This window comes from Oryx dammah, unplaced genomic scaffold, assembly GCF_014754425.2.
Source record: "Oryx dammah isolate SB20612 unplaced genomic scaffold, SCBI_Odam_1.1 HiC_scaffold_28, whole genome shotgun sequence".
Lineage (NCBI taxonomy): Eukaryota > Metazoa > Chordata > Mammalia > Artiodactyla > Bovidae > Oryx > Oryx dammah.
This window is the reverse complement of record NW_024070212.1, coordinates 14,361,914-14,382,822: the sequence shown is the minus strand read 5'-3', so window position 1 is coordinate 14,382,822 and position 20,909 is coordinate 14,361,914. Positions and strand designations below refer to the sequence as shown.

Genomic DNA, 20,909 nt, shown 5'->3' with positions numbered 1-20,909 from the left:
CTTGGGGACCCTTTGCTTACATCTCTTGAATTTCCTACATCAGGAAGCTCATGAGAAGCTGAAAGGATTTTAGGTGGATGAAAAAGTAATTGTGGTTTCAGACTGAATTTTAAATGATTGTAACTAGGCTCAAACACACCTTTATTAATCAAAATATGAACCATTACAATCAACACATTTTTGCCAATGACAAATACATTTGTTTATTCCTGTAGCATAACAATTCATGCTTCAGGAGTAGAACTCTTGGAAAGCATTTTGTGCTTCCTGCTGGTTATGAAAGCATTTTCCCTGCAAAAAGTTAATGAGATGCTTGAAAAAGTGGCCATTGGTTGGCGAGAGGTTAGGTGAATATGTGTATGAGGCAAAACTTTATAGCCCAATTCGTTCAGCTTTTGAAGGGTTGGTTGTTCGATGTGCAGTCAGGCATTGTCGTGGAGAATTGGGCCCTGTTGAACTAGGGTGACTGCAGGCATTGCAGTTTTTGGTGCATTGTGTTGATTTGATGAGCATACTTCTCAGATGTAACAGTTTCATCGGGATTCAGAAAGCTGTAGGGATCAGATGGGTAACAGACCACCAAACACTGTTTGGGTGCAATTTTAGCTCTGGGGAAGTGTTTTGGAGCTTCTTCTCCATCCAACCACTGAGCTGGTCCTCGTCAGCTGTCATATAAAATCCACTTTTCACTACACATCACAGTCCAATCGAGAAATGGTTCATTGTTGTTGCACAGAGTAAGAGAATGCAACACTTCAAAATGACAACCTTTTTTATTTGTGGTCAGTTCATGAGATACCCACTTACTGAGCTTTTCACTGTTCCAATTTGCTTCAAATGTCATATAACTATAGAATGACTGACACTGAATTCTTTGGTAAGTTTTCCTGTTACCAAAGATTAGCTTCAGTGAGTGCTCTCCACTGGTTGTTGTCAACTTCTGATGGTTGGCCACTATGCTTCTCGTCTTCAAGGCTCTCATCTCCTTTGCAAAACTTCTTGAACCACCACTGCCCGGTACATTCATTAATTCCTGGGCCAAATGCATTGTTGATGTTGTGAGTTGTCTCCGCTGCTTTACCACCCATTTCAAACTCAAATAAGAACTTGCTTTTTGATTAACATTATTTCCTAGTCTAAAATAAATATAAAATACACAGCAAGTAACGTCATTAGCAAAAAACATAAAAACAAGAAATGCAGGTTAAAATGATGTATAAAATATGCACATTTATTTAAGAATGTATTCCAATATCAAACAGCAAAGTTCAACAATACGAAAGTGCAATTAGTTTTGCACCAACCTAATAGCTGGATGACTCCTCCTCCTGTTGTAGGCCTGTTCCTTCACCTCTCTAGACCCGCTTGACTCCTCACTTGGGAAGCCAGTGTCCAGTTTCCCAGTGTTCATCTTTGATTTCATAATGGATATCCTGATCCAGAGATCTAACATAGATGTCCTCCCCAGGGTCTTTAGGCTCCATCTTAGCGATTTCCTCTAAATCCTCAGGGGAGGTGGCTGGCTGGGCGGCTGAGGGGCGGGGCGGGGGCAAGAGTGGCCTCTTTGCCTCATTTGTGCCCTAGCGCCGCCCGGACACCGTGCTGGCCGCCGACACCATGAAGATCTGGACTTCGGAGCACGTCTTTGACCATCCATGGGAAACCGTTACAACAGCTGCAATGCAGAAATACCCAAACCCTATGAATCCGAGTGTGGTTGGAGTTGATGTACTGGACAGACACATAGATCCCTCTGGAAAGTTGCACAGCCATAGACTTCTCAGCACAGAGTGGGGACTGCCCTCCATTGTGAAATCTATTATTGGTGCAGCAAGAACCAAAACATATGTGCAAGAACATTCTGTAGTGGATCCCATAGAGAAAACAATGGAACTTAAGTCTACAAATATTTCATTTACAAATATGGTTTCAGTAGATGAGAGACTTACATACAAACCACATCCTCAAGACCCAGAAAAAACTATTTTGACTCAAGAAGCCATAATTACTGTGAAAGGAGTCAGTCTCAGCAGTTACCTTGAAGGGTTGATGGCAAGTACGATATCATCAAATGCTAATAAAGGCCGAGAAGCAATGGAGTGGGTAATACATAAATTAAATGCTGAAATTGAGGAGCTGACAGCTTCAGCAAGAGGAAGCATACAGACACCAATGGCAGCAGCAGCGTTTGTGGAGAAGTGATAATGGAGGTGGATAGATGGCACCCAGTTCCCCAGGTCTCTACAAGCTGGCAGTATATTTATTTGTTATTTTAAAAATACAACTCTATTTTAGGTAGAATTTTTTTTTTTAATAAGCTGAAGAAAAGCTATGTGACTTGATCAAACAGAGGTTCAGGGTTTCTAAATAAAAGGGATCAGCTGAAATTAGTATTGTCTGAAATGACTGATTTTGAGGATTCCAGTATTTATGCAGAATTTTAAGTTTTTTGAAAAGTATGCTTAGAAATTGGTATTGGCTGATAAAACCTCCTTAAGGTAGAATTTTTTTTTTTTTTCTCTCTTTGCATGAGGTGGCCAAAGTACTGGCTTAAGGTAGAATTTTAAAGCTTTTCATGCATTGGAACTCTACCTGGCTTTGGACCAACCCCAGAACCAAGCAGAGCCCCTTCTGCATACGCACGACTGCCCTACTGCGGTAAACTTGGAGAGCTTCCATGAGGGAACTCACTCTTAAAGCAAAAACTATCGTTTTAAAAAGACATTAATTGTATGAAATAATTTGCTCTGCTATAAACCACTGTTAAAAATCACAATGCTTAAATTTCATACTCAAATGACATTTTTTGGAGTAAAAATTATCATGAAAGTAATGACTCCAATAAAAGTACATTATATTGTGTTATAAAGAGTACTGTACTGATTTGCCAAAGTTTTGTAACTTAGTAAAGGTATTACCTTCCTTGGATTTGTACTTTATGATTTAGTATGCTGTATCGTGGGCTGGTTATGTTAACTGAAAAAATAAAGTCATTACCAGAAAAAAAAAAAAAATCCTCAGGGGAAGTCTTTAGATTCTCAGAAGCCCTGAGGCAATGGTTCCTGGACTTGCCTCCCTTCCTCTGTTTTCATAACAGTCCATCCATAGGCACTGCTCTCCGAAAACTGTTCCTGGCACACTCTGTCTGTAGCTGGAGGCCCTGGGCTGTGCTCCTCTTTGGGGAAGACAGCAGCACAAAGAGGAGAGAGTTCCCGAGGTTCTAATTTGAGTTCGAGGCCTTGAGAGGCATTTTTCCCCTCAGTCAAGGGACAACCTATGTCTACATTCACTGGAGCTTTATCTTCAGGGGTAGATGGTACAGAAAGATTCACAGAGGTGCCAGAGACAATTAAGGGAGGGATGGAGGAGGCCACAAGGGGCTGGTTCAACGAACAGGGGAAGGGAGTAGGGTTAACCAACAGGGTAGTGATGGGGATGGTCTGAGGACTTTGGGCCACAGCTGCACTGACAGGCTGCATCATGTTGCAGCCACTGCCGAGGCTCACAACCTTTACCGTGGTGGCAGGAACAGTGAAGAAAACAGGCGCAGGGTGGATGAGAGGGGCAGGCTTCGGACAGAGAGAGGCCTTGGGTCCCTTTCTCTTGGAGGCTCTCTGTTTCACACATGGCTTTCGAAACTTAGAAGGAGCAAGTGAGGGCAGCATTAGCTTGGGCATAGAGGCGGAGGAGAGCAGGGTTTGCAGCTCAGGCAGAGGGAAGCTGGTCCTGGCCTCAGCAGCTGTAGCTGGCAGCGCTGCTGGAGACTCAAAACTATCCCCACCAGGGACCCCCAGAGGAGGGCCACCTGGCACTGCCTGTAAGACTGTGGCTGGCTGGATCAAGGGAGGAATCCGGACCACCATTTTGCTTGGAGGGGCTTCTGAGTGAGCTGACCTAGCTGGTGTCTTCCCAGAGATGAAGCTAGGCTGGAAACAGGGGCTGGGTCTGATAAGGAGGGGTTTCAGGGCTGACAATAGCTTCTGTCTCCAGACATTCCTAGAAAAACTGAAAACTGGCTTTAGCTTCAGGACTACACCCTTAGCAGTAGCAGTGGATACCGAGTTTCACTCTCCAGTTCCAAGTTGCCTTTTCCTAGGCCTGGGTCTGAGTTGATTTCAGTGGTTCCGATCACATTTCCAACCTCTCTGGCACCATCAGCTATGTGCCACATTTCCTCTTGGATGGACGGCAGACTGGCCTAATGGGAATAAGAACACTCAGATATACCCCATGCTAGAATTAGGGGAAAATAATTGGGCTTTCTAGATATTAGGTGCCATTCCAGGGCAGTCTCAAGTCATCTTTTTAAGAAGGATTTTTTGGCAGGATAACAGATATTTCTAAAAAGATTACATCCTGATTTTTTTACTCTAGAAACTCTCCTCTGAATTTCCTTTAAGAAACTATCATGTTAACCACTATTTCCAAAAGGTTAGAGAACCACCAGGGTAAAGTGGGGTGGAGAAACAAGAGAGGAATGGTAACGGGAGATTTAAGTCCTAGTTCTGTAACTAAAGCAGCAGAGGTGTCAAGCAGGCCTTCCTTGACATTCTTGCTGGGCTTGTAGTAACCTTCTGCTCCTGACACTTTGAGGAGGAGCACTGTACCTTTAACCAGAACGGAAGCTGGTGTTCTTCCCTCTCTACAAGCAGCTTCCACTGATACGGCTGGATCTCTTCACAGCACTTTATTAAGACGGGCAGCTGTTTGGTCTTCTGATAAAACTGAGTGTGAAGAAATAAAGCATGAGTCACATTCCTTCCAGAAACAGTGCATTCATCAGTTTGGGAAGTGTAGTGGGCAGTGGTCTGAGACACACACACATATATATATATACACACAAAACAGCATATACTGACTGCTCTGCATTTCAAATTAAGCTAATCTCCAATTAATAAATATTTTATTATTACTTAATATTTTCTGATAAGCTCCATTCTGGTCACCAGGAAGGGAAAAGTTTAGGTCACAGAAAAAAGGAAGCAGAGTCATCTTATCTAAAATTTGCTCCTGCAAATGGGAGTGCCTTGTTAATCCTTATCCTGACCACATGGAAGCTTCCTTTTAAGCAAATAACGGTGCAAGTAGCTTTGGGAGGGAAGAAAAGAAGAAAAGAAAGACTGAGCAGCTCAGTTTTAAGAGTGAATGAAGAGGGGAACTGAGTTTACACTGACAATAAGCACTAGGCACTATGCTACAAGCCGAGCATACAGATAAGGAGGCAATCCCTGCTCTCAAGGAGCTTACAGACCATGGAAGAGAAAGTCAAGTAGAAACCAATGATGAGGTGGCCCAGTGATGAAGGACCCGCCTTCCAATGCAGGGGACTAGGGTTCAATCCCTGCTTGGGGAACTAAGATCTCACATGCCTCAGGGCAACTAAACCTGCACATCACAACTACTGGTCAAGCCTGCACACACCAACAAAGACCCATGATGCCAAAAATTTTTTTAAAAAGAAAGAAACCACTAATAACATTATTGTAAGAAAGGTTACAGATGTGCACAAAAAATGACACAGAACTCAAATTTACAAATTAAAGATTTTTCTGGACTAGGTCCAACTACAAATAAATTTTAAAGAAACAAGAGTTTGCTAAATGAAGCAAGGGAGGACAAAATATACTTCATTTTCAAAATCACAAATGTGTTTAAAGAACACAAAGAGATCAGTCTGGTTACAGTCAAAGAATTGTGAAGAAACTTCAGGAGACAAGTCAGAGGCAGACAGGAGAGGCCTTCTGCACATGCCAAGCAGTCTCCACTCTGAGCTAAAGGAGTAAAGGTAGCTGTGGCAGCAGTGTGAAGGGTGGCATCAGTGGAACCTGAATCAGAGACACTTGTTAGAAAAATACTACATTAATGTGAGTGCACCTTAGTTCAGGTGCTGAACCAAGGCCATGGGCAACAGAGCAGAAGCAGAGTAAGAATGCCGAGGACTTAGTGACAGACAGAGGGTAATGCTCAAGTAGAAGGAGTCAGGGTAAGTCCCAGGTTTACAGATCGAGCAAATGTCTAGTCAGTAATGTCGTCCACGAAGAACAGATCCACTGAAGTGTAAGCTGGGGGGAGGGGAGTTGGCTGGCAGTGGTGGTTGCAGTGGCAACAACTGGAGGTGTGGAGGGATGCATAGTTCAGTCTGAGGAGCCAGTGAGGCAACTGAGCTAAGAATTCCTTGAGACAGTTGACTTCACTAATCTGGAGCTCTGAAGAGAAATCAGGACCAGAGACACAGATCTGAAAATTACGAAGAGACAGAACACCAAAAATGATGAATCTGGGTGAGACCCCATACTGCAAAATTACTGTGTAACACTGACATTTAATGGCAGAGTTCACGGAAGAGCAGCCTGAGGTAAAAGTCCTGGTATCACAGATAGGAGTATAGGAGTTTTGAAGCCAGAACCTATGATTTTCTGAAGTAAAGTTGATCAAGTACCTGGCATAATTAGTAAAACTAGACACATAGTAAGGCCTATTATCATGAAATTTCAAAACAGTGAAGAAATAGGAAAAATCTTATGTACTGCTGGAGGGAGAGAAAAAAACACGTGTCATAAAAAGGTTCAGTAGTCAAAAGGGCATCAAATTTCTAAAGAGCCAGTGCTAGAAACTAGAAGAAAATGGAGTCCTTAAAATGTTCTGATAGAAGTGATTTTCAGCCTAGAATATGAGACCCACTGATGTGGGAGAATAGACAGACACAGTTCAAACTTTTAATTTTGAGTAAATATAGACTCATAGGCAGGTCTTCTGTACACTTGTTACACAGTAACAATAGTTACATATACAAATCAGGTACACAGTACAATAGCAAAACCAGGAAATTATAATATTGGTCATGTCATGTCATAATACACGATGAATACAAACAGTTTAAATCTAAAAATTTGTTTCTCAAGCACTCTACCTCAGAATGCTACTAGGATGTGCTCCACTAAAACAAGGGAAAAGAGATGTGGGGTTAAAGAAACAAGAGGATCTGGACTTCCCTGGTGGTCCAAAGGTTAAGAATCTGCCTGACAGTGCAGAAGACACAGGTATGATCCCTACTTCTGGAAGAGTCCACGTCACAGGGCAACAGCCCATTCACCAAAACTACCGAGTTCGTGTTCCAGAGCCAATACACTGAACTACTGAAGCCTGAGCAGCCTAGAGCCCGCACTCTACAACAAGAGAAGCCATCGCAATGAGGAGCCCATATGCCACAAGGGAAGCACCTCCTCTCTGGAACCGGAGAAAATTTGCACAAAACAAAGACCCAGCTCAGGCAAAAACAACTTTTTTTTTTTTTTAAAGAAGGCTTTCCTGGTGACTCAGTGTTAAGAATCCACTTACCAATGCAGGAGACAGAGACACAGGTTCAATCCCTGATCCGGGAAGATCCCACACGCCACGGAGCAACTAAGCCCGTAGGCACAATTATTGAGCCTGTGCTCTAGAGAATGGGAACCACAAATACTGAGCCCTTGAAGTGCCACTGTTAAAGTTCACACACCCTAGAGCCCTGCTCAGCAATAACAGAAGCCACCACAACTAGAGGGTATCCCCCTGCCTGCCGTAACTGGAGAAAAGCCCACAGAGAAACGAAGACCCAGCAGAGCCAAAAAGTAAATACATAAAATTATTTTTAAAAAAAGACAGAAATAAGAGGATCCAACCCAAGTAAGAGGTGAAACAAAACCCCAGGAAAATTGTGAAGAAAAACCCAGAGAAGACATCCATGCAGCAAGCCAAGAAAGCAGTGTGGGTAGAGCGGAGCGGGATCAGAGCACCCTGCGAAGGACTTCTCAGGACGACGAGGGTGACAGCAGAGCACCGAAAATACCTGAGCATGCTGAAAAGAGAGTTATAAACTTAAGCAGACTGTAATGAGCTGGTAATAAATACATAGTAAACCAAGTCCCACTCGCCCTCCAAAAATGCAATCATTAACCCAGGAGAAACAAAATACTCAGCAGGAAAAGCAAAGTAATCATGATACACCACCTGGCTCAGCTGTGAGGGGTTTTCACACACTGCTTATAATGTAAACTCTGGAAAAAATCCAACTTACGCTGTGATATAACTGAGGTGAAGCAATGAGAGTGTGGCAAGAACTGTCTTCATCTTCCATGGTTTCAGTTTAATAGAGAAGGCCCAAATCTGAAAAGTCAGGTGATAGCAATTCTAAGCATGCTACCTAGATCCTAGATTAGAGGTAAATGGACCATCCCTGCAGAAACCTTGCTTAGCAGGAAATAGGGAGAAAAATGATTGTTTTTCATGACAAGACTCACAGAGGTATTTAACTCTTTAGAGCAGTGGTCCCTGACCTTTTTGGTACCAGGGACCAATACTGTGGAAGGCAATTTTTCCACAGGACAGGGGCGGGGGGACCCACGGGATGGTTTTAGGATGATTCTCTTTTTTTTTTTTTTTTTTTTTTTTTTTTAGGATGATTCTCATAAGAAGCCGGCAACCTAGATCCCTCACACGCACGGTTCACAATAGGGTTCATACTCATATGAGAATCTAATGCCACCGCTGATCTGACAGGAGGTGGAACTCAGGCGTTAATACAAGTAATAGGGAATGGCTGTAAATACAGAGGAAACTTAGCTTACTAGCCTGCCATTCACCTCTTGCTGTGAAGCCCGGTTACCAACAGGCTATGGACCAGTACCAGTCTGTGGTCTGGGGGCTGGGTACCCCTGCTTTAAAGTATGCTTTACAACTTTGATATAAACATCTAAATTAAAAGAATTAAGAAGGATATAAGTGGATTGTTGCCTACCCTTTGAAGAAGGTTAGAGCGGAAGAAGAGAATAAATAAATAAAAGAAAAAAAATTTGAGGAGTATTTTCACATTTGAACAATTTTATATTTAGTGAAAATATCCATAACAGGGGAAGAAGATGATACTCCATACAAAAGGAATAGATCAATGACCTTAGAAAGAAAAAGAGGCCTAGTATGCAGTTAGGATCCCAGGAATGGGGAAGCCTGGTGGGCTGCTGTCTATGGGGTCACAAAGAGTCAGACACAACTGAAGCGACTTAGCAGCAGCAGCATTAGATAAAAGGCTATTCACTGAACTGAGAAAAAGATAGGAATGGCTGCATTCAGCCAAGGTGCCCAGCGGAGCATGCAGGGAGCACTTACTTTAATGATGTTGTCAGGAGCTCTGTTCATTGTGAGGTTCTTAATTCTCACTGTCAGCTGGTGGGCAGTCTTGCAAGTGAGAAGGTCCTTGCTGATCAGAGGCTTAGGAAAATGGGTCCCTTCAAAGTGCTTCAGGCCTAAAGCTAACAAACTGAGAAAGGGGCAGTAACACTCAATCTCACTTGACAATCCATCCTGCAAAAAAGCCTCCCAGGTGAACTCCACATTCTCCAACCCACATTTTTTACAGCTAATTCTTGTACAAGTTAATGGAAACTCAATAGAAAATTTCAGATATTCACTGAATGCTAAGAAGTACTATGCAAGTAAGACTCAGTGAGGTGTTCCCATCAAGTCATAAGAGGCAAAACCAGGCATAAATTGCTAATAAATGTCACAACATGATGTGTTTTATAACAATCATAAAAACAAAGTTTGAGGGAAGGAGAATGGCTCTAATAAAACAAATATAAAATGAATATTGGGCACCATGTTAGATATATTAAATCCACACCAACAGTACCTCCCAATGTAACATACTCAATTAGTTGCCTGTATACATATTTGCTGATGGCAGTGGGGAAACACACATTACGAGCCAGAAAAGTGTTTATAACCTTTATCAAATAATCTCACTCTTGAGAATTTACCCAAAGAGATAAACTCAAAGAGTTTCAAAAGTGCTGTGCCAAAGATCTTTGGTGAAGCCTCACTTAGAAGAGCCAAACAAGACAAAGAGGGAAAAGAGGCAAATAAAAGGACTATGATAGGGCCATTAATACAGCCTGAAAGGACAATATACAGAGACAAAAAAAAAAAAAGACAATGCTACATTATGGCACATAGAAAAACAATTTAAAGAAGATGTTAAGCTAAAAAAAGCAAAACAAAATTAAACTCAAGTTAATAATTCTGTACGAAATATAGAAAGAAAAAAATCATTGTCTTGGGCTGGTGAGGATAATGGATACAAATGTTTTTTCTTGAAAATTTTCCTCCAACAATATTATGAGATTAGTTTTTATGATAAACAAAAGACAAATTACAACATAAAATGTTTCCAAAATGTATATGTAATCCCATAAAAAGAGCACTGCTGAAACAGGTACATATATAGAACTGTGTCCATCTACACGGCTTTTCTTTGTCTTTTGTGTCCATTCCTTATTACACAAGTCTTCTGATTTTCTTCTCTGCTACACTAAGTCCTTACCTGTCCTCTGCCTTGGTGAAGAAATTCTTATCTTGGGGATTCTTGGCCTTCAGAGAACACACTGGAAGCAGCTCTGGATACATGAAAACCTGGGATCCAAGCCACTTGCTTTGGCAAATAGGGCAATCTATAGGCTGTGAGAAGAAAATTCATTGTAAATGAAATTCCAGAACAAAAGAGGGCTTCACAAAAGCTTCCGAATGTATTTTGGCATTTAGAGAGAGCTGACCCTAAATAATGTGGGTATCCACCCACATACCCCTCTCCCAAAAGTTTCCACAATCATTCTCAGCCTAACATGTACCTAAAAGGAGTCCCATTCCACGTTATTAAAAGTTGATTGTCTGTTTCTTTCCTCTGTGGAACATTTAACACACTAAATAACATAAGCACTTATAAAGCACCAAGGAACACCTGGTAGATACTCTATGCTCAAAAAATTTTTACCTCCTTCCCCTTTAAATCCTTGAAAGGTAAGTGACCTTCAACAATGTTTTCTTTCTTCCAGGATAAGATTCCAACTTCTTTAATCTCCCTCACAAATCTGGTATTCCAAATTTCACTTATTCTTACTTAATTTTCATTAAGTTCTCCCAGATTCTTCCTGAGGTTGGGACAAAAAAATCAGAAAGAGAATGAGATAATTCAGTCTCATTCATTTCTGTCTTGTTGTCTAAGCCAACCAATTCCGGGCACTTCTGCCTTTTCAGAGATAAGCACCTCTATAGTCATATTTTTCCTTCCATAAATGTGATTTTTATATCCCCAGAAGAAAAACACAGGGCACTATATATGTAAGTTATAACCACACACGTACTCTGTTGTGTCCAACTCTTTGCAACCCTATCAACTGTAGTCCATCAGGCTTCTCTGTCCATGTGATTCTCCAGGCAAGAATACTTGAAGTGGGTTCCCATTTCCTTCCATAGGGGGTCTTCCCGAGTCAGGGATTGAACCCATGTCTCCTGCATCGGCAGTGGACTCTTTTACCACAGAGCCACTTGGGAAGCCCAAGTTAAAACTGTAGTCTGGTGTTAAGTTTTCATTACCAACATATAACTAATAAAGCAGTTTGAGATCAGTGTCTATGACATAATGACATAATGTACTTACATTACTTTGAATAATAAGAGTGGGAGTTAAAATGAAGACCAAAGTCTGAATCCAGAGTAAACCACAATTAATTTGTTAAACCAGGAAGAAATCAGAAGCAAATATTTGATTTACAGGAACAGCAAATATTTTCACAAAAAAAAACTAAACCAATGAAAGTAGAAACCAAACCTGCAGATGTCTTTAAAATATTGAACACGGCGAATGTACAGCATTTTTACTTTGTTCCTAACTCCCAAATCAATGTTTCACTCAAAATGGAGACACCACTATAATCACTGTGGGAAATAAAATGATGTTAATGAAGAAGACAATAAAAACCTAAATATAACCTGACTTTACCACTTGACTTCCATCTTTATCTCATACCAGTGGTCTTGACCTAATTCCTAATACTTACCCTCATATCTATTTAAGTCCAATTATTAGCAATGAGTCCCACATCTCTACCTCCCACATTCCTGTCCTGTTCACTGACTCCATCCTCTACTTAAACCCAAGTATTATTACCTAGTTCTAGAACTTAGGTAATGAACACAAAGGGAGGATAAAAGAGAGAAGAAAGAAATTACAAATACCCGTCTCTTCCAACCCTAGGAAATTATCCCTAGGAAATGGTCTGTGGGGTAAGACACCCACCTCGTACTGCAAATAAAAACTTAAAGCGGACCCATCTGTTCCCTACCAGTCTTCATGACAGTTTTACGAGGACTCCAGTCAACGCTGACATGTGTGCTGAAGGCTTCAATGAGGTTCATGGCTCCCATCAGGTTACAGGGTTGGAACAAGGTCTGAAACTTGGGATTGAACTGATGATGAAGGGCAATGGAGCTTTGAGCAAAGGTTCCCAGCTCTTTCTGGGAAAACAGAACACAAAGGAGATGTGAATTCCAGACAATACCAGTAGCTCTTAGCCTCTGAGAGAAAAACTGTCCCTCCTACAATAGGATAAAGACAGGTTAAAATCATCATAACGTCATTCATAATCAACGTTTTTCCATTAAGAGAGCTCTTCTACTAAATCTTCAGATATTTGAGGATCTCTGATATACTAATTTATTCCTGTTTTATTCTCAGTCTGAGTGTTCCTCAGCCTTTTGGATGTATGTTCTAGCTGCCCAGATGGAATTAAAATTCTTGAGTGAGAGCCATTACTTAAAAAATTAATAAATAATTTTTTATTTGTTCCTCTGAATAACACTCAGAATAAAGTATCGCTCATGATCCTCTGAACACAATAAGAGGGAAACATACTCCATTGACTATCCAAGGAAGATTTGATTACGAGTCAACTCAGACTCCAGAGACTTACCCAACAAGCAAAAAATATCCTTATTACTGCCTCAAAGTTCAGATTTTAAAATGTGAATTTTTTGCCCATTCTCTGCTGCACATGGGATCTTATTTAGCTCCCCAGTAAGGGAAGGAACCTGGGCCCTGACAGTGAAAGCGACGAATCCTACACTGGACCACCAGGGAATTCCCAAAATTTTGAAATTAAAAGCCCTTCCTCCAAAATATTTCAAAATGCCACAAACAAAATTAATTTTATACATAAAACAATGATATCAAGCTTAATAAATTATGAATTCAATAAAAAGAAGAGAAGTACCAAAAGCCTAAAATGGGTGGATCTACAGGTGAGGAAGAGCACCCAATAAAAAGATAAGAGGAATTGTCTTTAGAAAATTGAATACACACTCTGTCCTTTCCTGGGAAGCAGTAACTTATGTTTTCTCAGCAAGCATAGGAAGCCATACAAATATTCACCAAAACATGCAGGAGAGAAGAATTAATGTAGCTCATGATGACTTGGTATCTGTGAGAAATGACTTCCTAACTGAATACACAGTTCTTTAGATTTAGGAGTATCTGAAACCTTACAAGAAATATCCTGGTGGTACTGGCCTCCAAACTGAGACTGGGGTTGGAACTGGCGAGAAGGTGAATTTGCGTCAAGAGCTGAACATGCTGGGAAGGGAAAGAAAATAATACAGTGTGACATGTTATGATGTTGTCATCTCAGGAACCCAGAAGACCAAAGTCAGTGACTTCATCAAACACATTTCACTTTCTAGAGAGACTATGAAAACAACACAGCTATCTCAGTATGAATTTTTTTCTCAGATATGCTCTACTTCAGCAAAATGAAAGAATCAAAGGAAGTTTACCTCAAACCAGAGGAACTGAGATTAGAAAGAACAAAAACTACTCTGGCATAAGACTGTTCAATTCAAAAGGGATTACTAAAGATTCTTTGAAATCTTACAGCATTCTTTTTCATTTATTTTTTAGGCTATGCTATGCAGTATGCTGGATCCGAACCAGCGATCGATTTTGTGCCCCCTGAATTGGAAGCTTGGAGTCTTAACCACTAGACCACCAGGGAAGTCCTTTTACATGCATTCTTATCTGAGCCATAAAGACACGACATGGTGACTTTTCAAGGTCCTGACTGATGTGAAGATGTGGTCCTGTGGTTTCAATGGTTGCCAAGACACCTATTTCTGACTTTCACAAGCTGCTAATGTTTGGCTGCCTCTCAAAAGATGAAGATGGTCCAGTATTAACGTTACCAAGAAGAGTCTCACCTGCTGCATCTGCTGCTGCAGCCTCTTCCTCTGCGCTGGGTCTAGAACCAGAGTCTGATGAACCTTCTCCCTCTGGGGCTTAACCCTCTCTACTTCCTGCTGCTGTTTGGCTGAAGATTTCTTCATCTTCAGCTGTTCAAGCAGCTCCTTCACGGTGCGATGTTGCTCATTTAGTAAGTTGGCCAGTGGTTCCTCAAACCTATCCCCCACAGGGAGATGACTGGATTTGAACATTTCCATGGGTCCAAAACATATCCAGTTCCTTCCTACCATGGGCTAAGCCAGTCTGAGCAACTTGCATCTACTGCTAATCCTCAAGTCTCACTTTAGCCAACAGGCAAACTCCTAGCCTACCCAAATCTTCTCCCAAAGTAGATTCAAATAAGATGGTTCTCAATCGTCCCCTACCCATTCTCCTAAAATCAGTACTCTAAGTAATATACTAATGAAGGTAAAATTAAACTAAAATCTAAACATAGGGTAATGTCTGGATCACTTTCACTTTTCACTTTCATGCACTGGAGAAGGAAATGGCAACCCACTCCAGTGTTCTTGCCTGGAGAATCCCAGGGACGGGGGAGCCTGGTGGACTGCTGTCTATGGGGGTGCACAGAGTCGGACACAACTGAAGCGACTTAGCAGCAGCAGCAGCAGCTGGATAACAAAGCAGCCAAGGAGCTAACGGGAACCCACAATTTTTGCATCCCACTGAGAGTTACATTAATCTGGGACTTATTCTTAATGGTGATACAGAATCTTCCCAAAGCACAACATCTGTTCTCTAAGCTAGCTGTTACTCCCACCCCAGGTCTAGCATTTCCTGTTCTCCAGCTCCTATTCATTTAGGCTGCCCTGACTTCCTTTCTTAAAAACTCAAAGACCTTCTAGTGTGGAGTAGAAAGGGCACAAACTAAAACATATGGTGCCTACACGCATGCTACGTCACTTCAGTCCTGTTTCTTTGCAACCCTATAGACTGTAGCCCACAAGGCTCCTCCATCCACGGGATTTCTCAGGCAAGAATACCGGAGTGAGTTGCCATTTCCTAACTCCAGGAGCTCTTCCTGATACATGGACTGAACCCACGTTTCTTGCGTCTCCTGCACTGGCTGGCGGTTCTTTACCACTACTGCCACCTGGGAAGCCGTAAAGCACACGGCAGTTCAGATAAATAGTGAGAAGGTGGCCCAAGTATGACCCTGCTCATCTCCATGAAAATATCTTAGCCCTCTAAATTCCTCCTCCAAGCTTTCTATCACTTCCCTCCCACCCCCACTTCCTAAGAGACAGAGAGAGACTGTCAGGGGCTGAAGTAAGAATCCGAATGCTAGTTCTGAGGTAGACGCAGAAGAAGACACTCAAGTGATTAAGCAAAAGTTGCTGCTCTATGAAATCAGCATACAACCTGCTCAAGCAGCTATGACTAGCAGGTAATCCTAATTCAATAAATCCTCTAGATTGTACAATAGTTAAATGATCATAACTTTGTTCCAACAGCCCCTGGCGGTAAACGTTATGTTTCCTTTAACGGTATTTATTGCAAGTATGGGCAGGCCCAGGATGAAAATCTATAGACACAGGACTGTCCTCTGTACACTTTTACCGAGAACTGAAAACTCTTTTGATTATCTGCATACCTAGCAGAGGAACAGACCAGAAGCAAGAAGAAAAAGTAGATAATGCAAAAAGAGCTGTACCTGATTCTAAGAAGCATTATCTCGATGGATAGCTGATATGGGGAGCACAGGTAACCTACTTTCCATGTGATATTTTACTCATGATCAAATAATAACCTAGGTTTGTATTTCCAGCTAAAAGAAAAGCAGCAGCAGCCTAAGCAGATCAACTGAATACCAGAAGGTAACTGAACTGAATAAGAACTTTTAAAGTAGTTTTGTAATTCCCAAATTTTAAAAATTGGCACACAGAGGCGTGTAGTGGAAACAAAATAGGTCTACTGATCAAGTTCCATGATAGTAGGTGCTCAGGTTATATTCTGCTACACTAGAATTTTTTTCTATGACATACGGTGTGAAGTAAGCAGATCAAATACAAACTCTAAGGAACAGTGTGAAAGTTCTTTAAAAAATAAGGACAAAACACACACACACACACACAAAATAATAAGGACAGAGCTACCATATGACCCTGCAGTCCCACTCCGGGGCGTATATCCAGAGAAAAACGTGACCCAAAAAGATGCACGCACCGCAGTGTTCACGGCAGCACCGTTCACCATGGCCAAGACTTGGAAGCATCTAAACGTCCACTGACAGAGGAATGGACAGAGAAGATGGGGTGTGCCGCCGTCCTGTGCTCAGTCACGTCCCACTCTCTGTGACCCTTGGCCTGTAGCCCACCAGGCTCCTCTGTCCTTGGGGAGAATACTGGACTGGGTTGTCATGCCCTCCTTCAGGGGAAGGTGAGGAGTATATACACACACACACATATACATACATGTGCGTATATACATACATGTGTGTATATACATACATATATATATGTATACACACACACATAATGAAATATTACTCAACCATTAAAAAGAATGAAATAAAGCCATTTGCTGTAACATGAATGGACCTAGAGTATCATACGGAGTGAAGTAAGTTAGACAGAGGAGAAATATCATGTGACCTGCCTTATATTTGGAATCTAAAAACAAATGATACAAATGAACTTACTTACAAAACAGAAAGAGACTCACAGACTTTAAAAAGAGACTCATGGTTGCTGTGGGGTAAGGAATAGTGAAGGAATTTGGGAAGGTCATGTATACACTGCCATATTTAAGATGGATAACCAACAAAAACCTATTGTACAGCACATGGAACTTTGTTCAATGTTATGTGCCAGCCTGGATGGGAGGGGACTTTGGGGGAGAATAATAAATGTATAAGTATGGCTGAGTTGCTTCACTGTTTACCTGAAACTATCTCAACATTGTTAATTGGCTGTACCCCAATACAAAATGTTTTTGGTATTAAAAAAAATCAATAAAAATAAAACTGGAAAAAGAAAAAAAAAAGAACTCTAAGAAACCTTGAAAATGTTCTCAAAAAAAGAAAAATGGTAAATATGTGAGGTGACAGAGTATTCATTAACTTCATGGGTGAAATCCTTTTGTAACACATAATGTATATCAAATCATCACGCTGTGTACTTTACACATTTTAGAACCTTATCTATTAATTAAAACTCAACAAAGTTGGGAAAAAAGGAACTCTTGAGATTTCTGTTGTGGTTATATTATGGTATTTATTATAATGGAATATGACTGAATAGTCATTGGAAGGACTGATGCTGAAGCTGAAACTCTAATACTTTGGCCACCTGATGCAAGAAATTGACTCATTGGAAAAGACCCCGATGCTGGGAAAGACTGAAGGCAGGAGGAGAAGGGGACAACAGAGGATGAGATGGTTGGATGGCATCGTGAGTTTGAGCAAGCTCCGGGAGCTGGTGAAGGACAGGGAAACCTGGCATGTTGCAGTCCATGGTGTCGCAAAGAGTCAGACACGACTGAGCGACTGAACTGATGACTGCTACTCCCGACTTTTAGGCATTGGTTAGTATACCTAGCCTTTTTCACTAAATTGCATGTTACCTGAAGGTCTAGCTTTCAGGTGAATCCAAAGCTCTCTAGTTAGGTAATGCTGTTAAGGTAAAGCACAGGACTAATTAAAGGCTATGAGTCCTTGGGTTTTGCTTTGTTCCACCCACGGCACAAACCATACCCTGACATCTAGCCAGTACCTAATGATAGTATGCTGCTACTCCGAATAGATAACAACAAAGTACGGATGAACTGGGCAAACTCATCACAAATATAGGGGGAAAAATTAAAGCCTCTACCTTCTGGGTGGGACAACAGAAGTGCTAATTCATGTGAAAAGGGCAGTACACACTTTTGAGACTCCAGGGCATTACCGCAGGTGCTTCATGGTTTGCTCAATTAATGCCCTGGAGACTAATGAAGGTTCATTAACTTTTACTAGACTATCGTTCTGTTAATGAAAAGCAGAACAAAAAGGACATACTGGATATTACACTTTTGAGTAGTTTGTATAGCTGGCCACACAGAGTCCTACACACCTCTCCAGCACCACTCCCCTGGAGAAGCTGCTATGGATGCCAGCTACTGCTTTTTCTCCCTTCCCAAACAGATACAGCTTGGTCTAGAGCTGCACTGCCCCATAAGAAGGAGAATTATTCACTTCACACCCAACATCCCCATGGGGCTCAGCATCCTTATAACAGTAACAACAGGTAGTCAGGGATGAGAAATTGTTACTCAAAACTCCCTCTCAGACATACACTTTTCCTCTACTCTAGGTCTCAAGGTCTTTGGTTAGCCTACCGTAAGGCTCGAGAAGTGTTAAAGCTAGGCCGAGGCTCAGCCACATGTTCCTCCTGTTCTGGGCCGTCATCTTCCATGCTGGAGAATCCCATCTCATCTTGAAACTGAGGGCAAAGGAAAAGAAGGATTTTCTTGGGGAATTGGCATGTAAAAGTCACCCCAACAGTGACAGGGGAAAATGAAGACTGGTTTACAGGACTTCAATAATGCTGTCACACAGAAAGAGGTTGCATTGGATCCTTTCTCACTTCTGGGCTCAACCAGTCCAGCACATGGCATAATTTTCATGCCAGAAAAAAACCTTTCTCACTTGGCCAACTTGTAATGGTAAAGACAGAGCATGGATAACTCAAAATGATCACATTATCTTTCAAGAGAGAAATTTATGAAAAAAGAAACTATAATTAGTTTGCAATCTTTAAGGATGCACCATGTGACAGTTGAAAAGATTATGTAAAAGCTCGTAAGGAAAACTTTACTAAGATATGGATATTCAAAAGTTTATTAGTTACCAAAAGTCTCCTGTCACTATATTCTCTCCTGGGTGGACTGCAAGAAGAAGGCTTGGTCAGACCACTGTTCTGGAGAGAGAGACTCTGAGACCAAAGGATAGAGTTTGCTGGAGAATCCACCTTTAGTGTCCAAAATTCTCATTCAAAGATCACTACTCACAGTTTCAAACGACTCTTCCATCAGTTCTTTCATGTCCTTTTTTGCAAAAAAGCCAAATAGTATGCTGTTGGCACACACTTATTTCATTTTGCAATAGAGGGAATTCCAGGAAAACAAAGAAAGTTATTTTTAGCAAGGCTTTTGACAAAATCCTCAAATGTATTAATATCCATCATTCACTCATTCATTTAAAAACATTTATTGAACAACAACTATATGCTTTCATCCCTGTTCTAGATGCTCAGATATATGACAGAAACTCTCATGAATGAAGCTTAAATTCTAGTGGGAAAACAAACAAAAACATAAGCTAGGCATTTCTTTTAATTTATTTATTATCTGTGGTCACCCCAGTCTTTGTTGCTGTGTGCAGACTTCCTCTAGTTGTGGAGAACAGAGGGTACTCTCTAGTTTGTGGTGGCGTGGGCATCTCATTGCAGGGGATTTCCCTGTTGCAGAGCACAGGCTTGAGGGAACTGGCTCAGCAGTTGTGGCACATGAGCTTAGCTGCCCCAATGCATGTGGAATCTTCCCGCACCAGGGACTGAACCCATGTCCCCTGTATTGGTAAGTGGATTCTTGACCACTGGACCACCAGGGAAGTCCTCAATGATTTTGTGAGATAAATTCATAGTCTGCTGGCCTATCCTACTGAATGGAGTCAAGAGAGAAGTCTCCAGTGATGTGTCAAAGGACTCTATCTTTGGACCAGCAATGCCATTAACAACTGAAAACACCCAGAAAACACACTTTCAAATCTGTAAATGATACAAAGCTGGAAGGGATCACCAAACCAACTAATGACAGATTCGAAATTCTAGGTTTTCTCAAATTAATTGGACGAAAAGGAATAGAGATAAACAAGTCATACATTTAGGATTTTCAAAAATCAGTTTCTTAAGTGCACAAAAAGGTAACATGGCTTAAAACCAATTAATTGGAAAAAGGTCTCAATTTTTTTGGTTGGCCTTCAGATCAACTCTAGAGGACTGTGATCATTTCTATAAAAGCCCTTCTTAAGAGGGCATTAAAAAGCTAAAATCCAAACGTTTATGAGGATGTGAATCAACTGGAACTCTAAAGAGAATATAAAAGATCTTTGGAAAAAGGGCTGGCAATTTCTCAGAATATACTGCTAACAATTCCTCCCCTAGAGAGCTGACCAAAGGAAATGAAATATTTGTTCACAACTCTAACAAGAGAAAACATGCACAATGGAATATTACTCAGCCATAAAAGGAACACATTTGAGTCAGTTCTAATGAGGTGGATGAACCTAGAGCCTATTAGACAGAGTGAAGTAAGTCAGCAAGAGAAAGATAAATATCATATACTAATACATATATATGGAATCTAGAAAGATGGTACTGATGAATTTATTTGCAAGGGAGCAATGGAGAAACAGACATAGAGAACAGACTTATGGACATGGGGAGAGGGAAGGAGAGAGTGAGACGTATGGAGAGAGTAAGATGGAAACTTATATTACCATAATAAAATTGATAACCAAAGGGAATTTGCTGTATGTCTCAGGGAACTTAAACAGGGGCTCTGTATCAACCTAGAGGGGTGGGATGGGGAGGCAGATGGGAGGGAGGTTCAAGAGGGAGGAGACAAATATACACCTATGGCTGATTCATGTTGAGGTCAGACAGAAAACAACAAGGTTCTCTAAAGCAATTATCCTTCAATTAAAAAAAAATTTTTTTTTTAAATAACAAGAGAGTTCAGAGCTATCTTTATTCAAGACAGCCAGAAATTAGAAAGAATCAGGTGTCCATCAACAACTAGGGATAGATGAAAAATAAATAAATTG

The 20,909-nt window shown here is 41.1% G+C and overlaps 3 protein-coding genes across 3 annotated transcripts in view; 1 reads left to right on the top strand and 2 right to left on the bottom strand.

The window, feature by feature from the left end:
• Positions 1-19,004, bottom strand: part of GON4L (gon-4 like) — a 122,342-nt gene extending 103,338 nt beyond the window's left edge. Inside the window, exon 1 of the mRNA XM_040230319.1 lies at positions 18,934-19,004. The gene's annotated coding sequence lies outside the window, so the exon portion shown is untranslated. The remainder of the gene's footprint in view (positions 1-18,933) is intronic.
• YY1AP1 (YY1 associated protein 1) lies at positions 1,236-19,021 on the bottom strand. The gene is given in 13 exon segments (XM_040230323.1): positions 1,236-1,403; positions 1,405-1,519; positions 3,026-4,042; positions 4,045-4,198; positions 4,608-4,724; positions 9,145-9,295; positions 10,358-10,453; positions 10,455-10,491; positions 12,156-12,327; positions 13,355-13,441; positions 14,062-14,260; positions 18,422-18,525; positions 18,934-19,021. Coding segments are annotated over 12 exon segments (2,352 nt in total). The 5' UTR covers positions 18,514-18,525; positions 18,934-19,021; the 3' UTR covers positions 1,236-1,288.
• Positions 1,528-2,928, top strand: LOC120855719 (PRELI domain containing protein 3B-like). The gene is made up of 2 exons (XM_040230322.1): positions 1,528-2,498; positions 2,556-2,928. Exon 1 carries the CDS (start codon positions 1,618-1,620, stop codon positions 2,200-2,202), a length of 585 nt encoding a protein of 194 aa, XP_040086256.1. The 5' UTR covers positions 1,528-1,617; the 3' UTR covers positions 2,203-2,498; positions 2,556-2,928.
• Positions 19,022-20,909: the final 1,888 nt, after the last annotated feature.

Coding starts and splice junctions, on each gene's coding strand:
- LOC120855719 (XM_040230322.1), top strand. CDS start 1,618: ATGAAGATCTGGACTTCGGAGCACGTCTTTGACCATCCATGGGAAACC.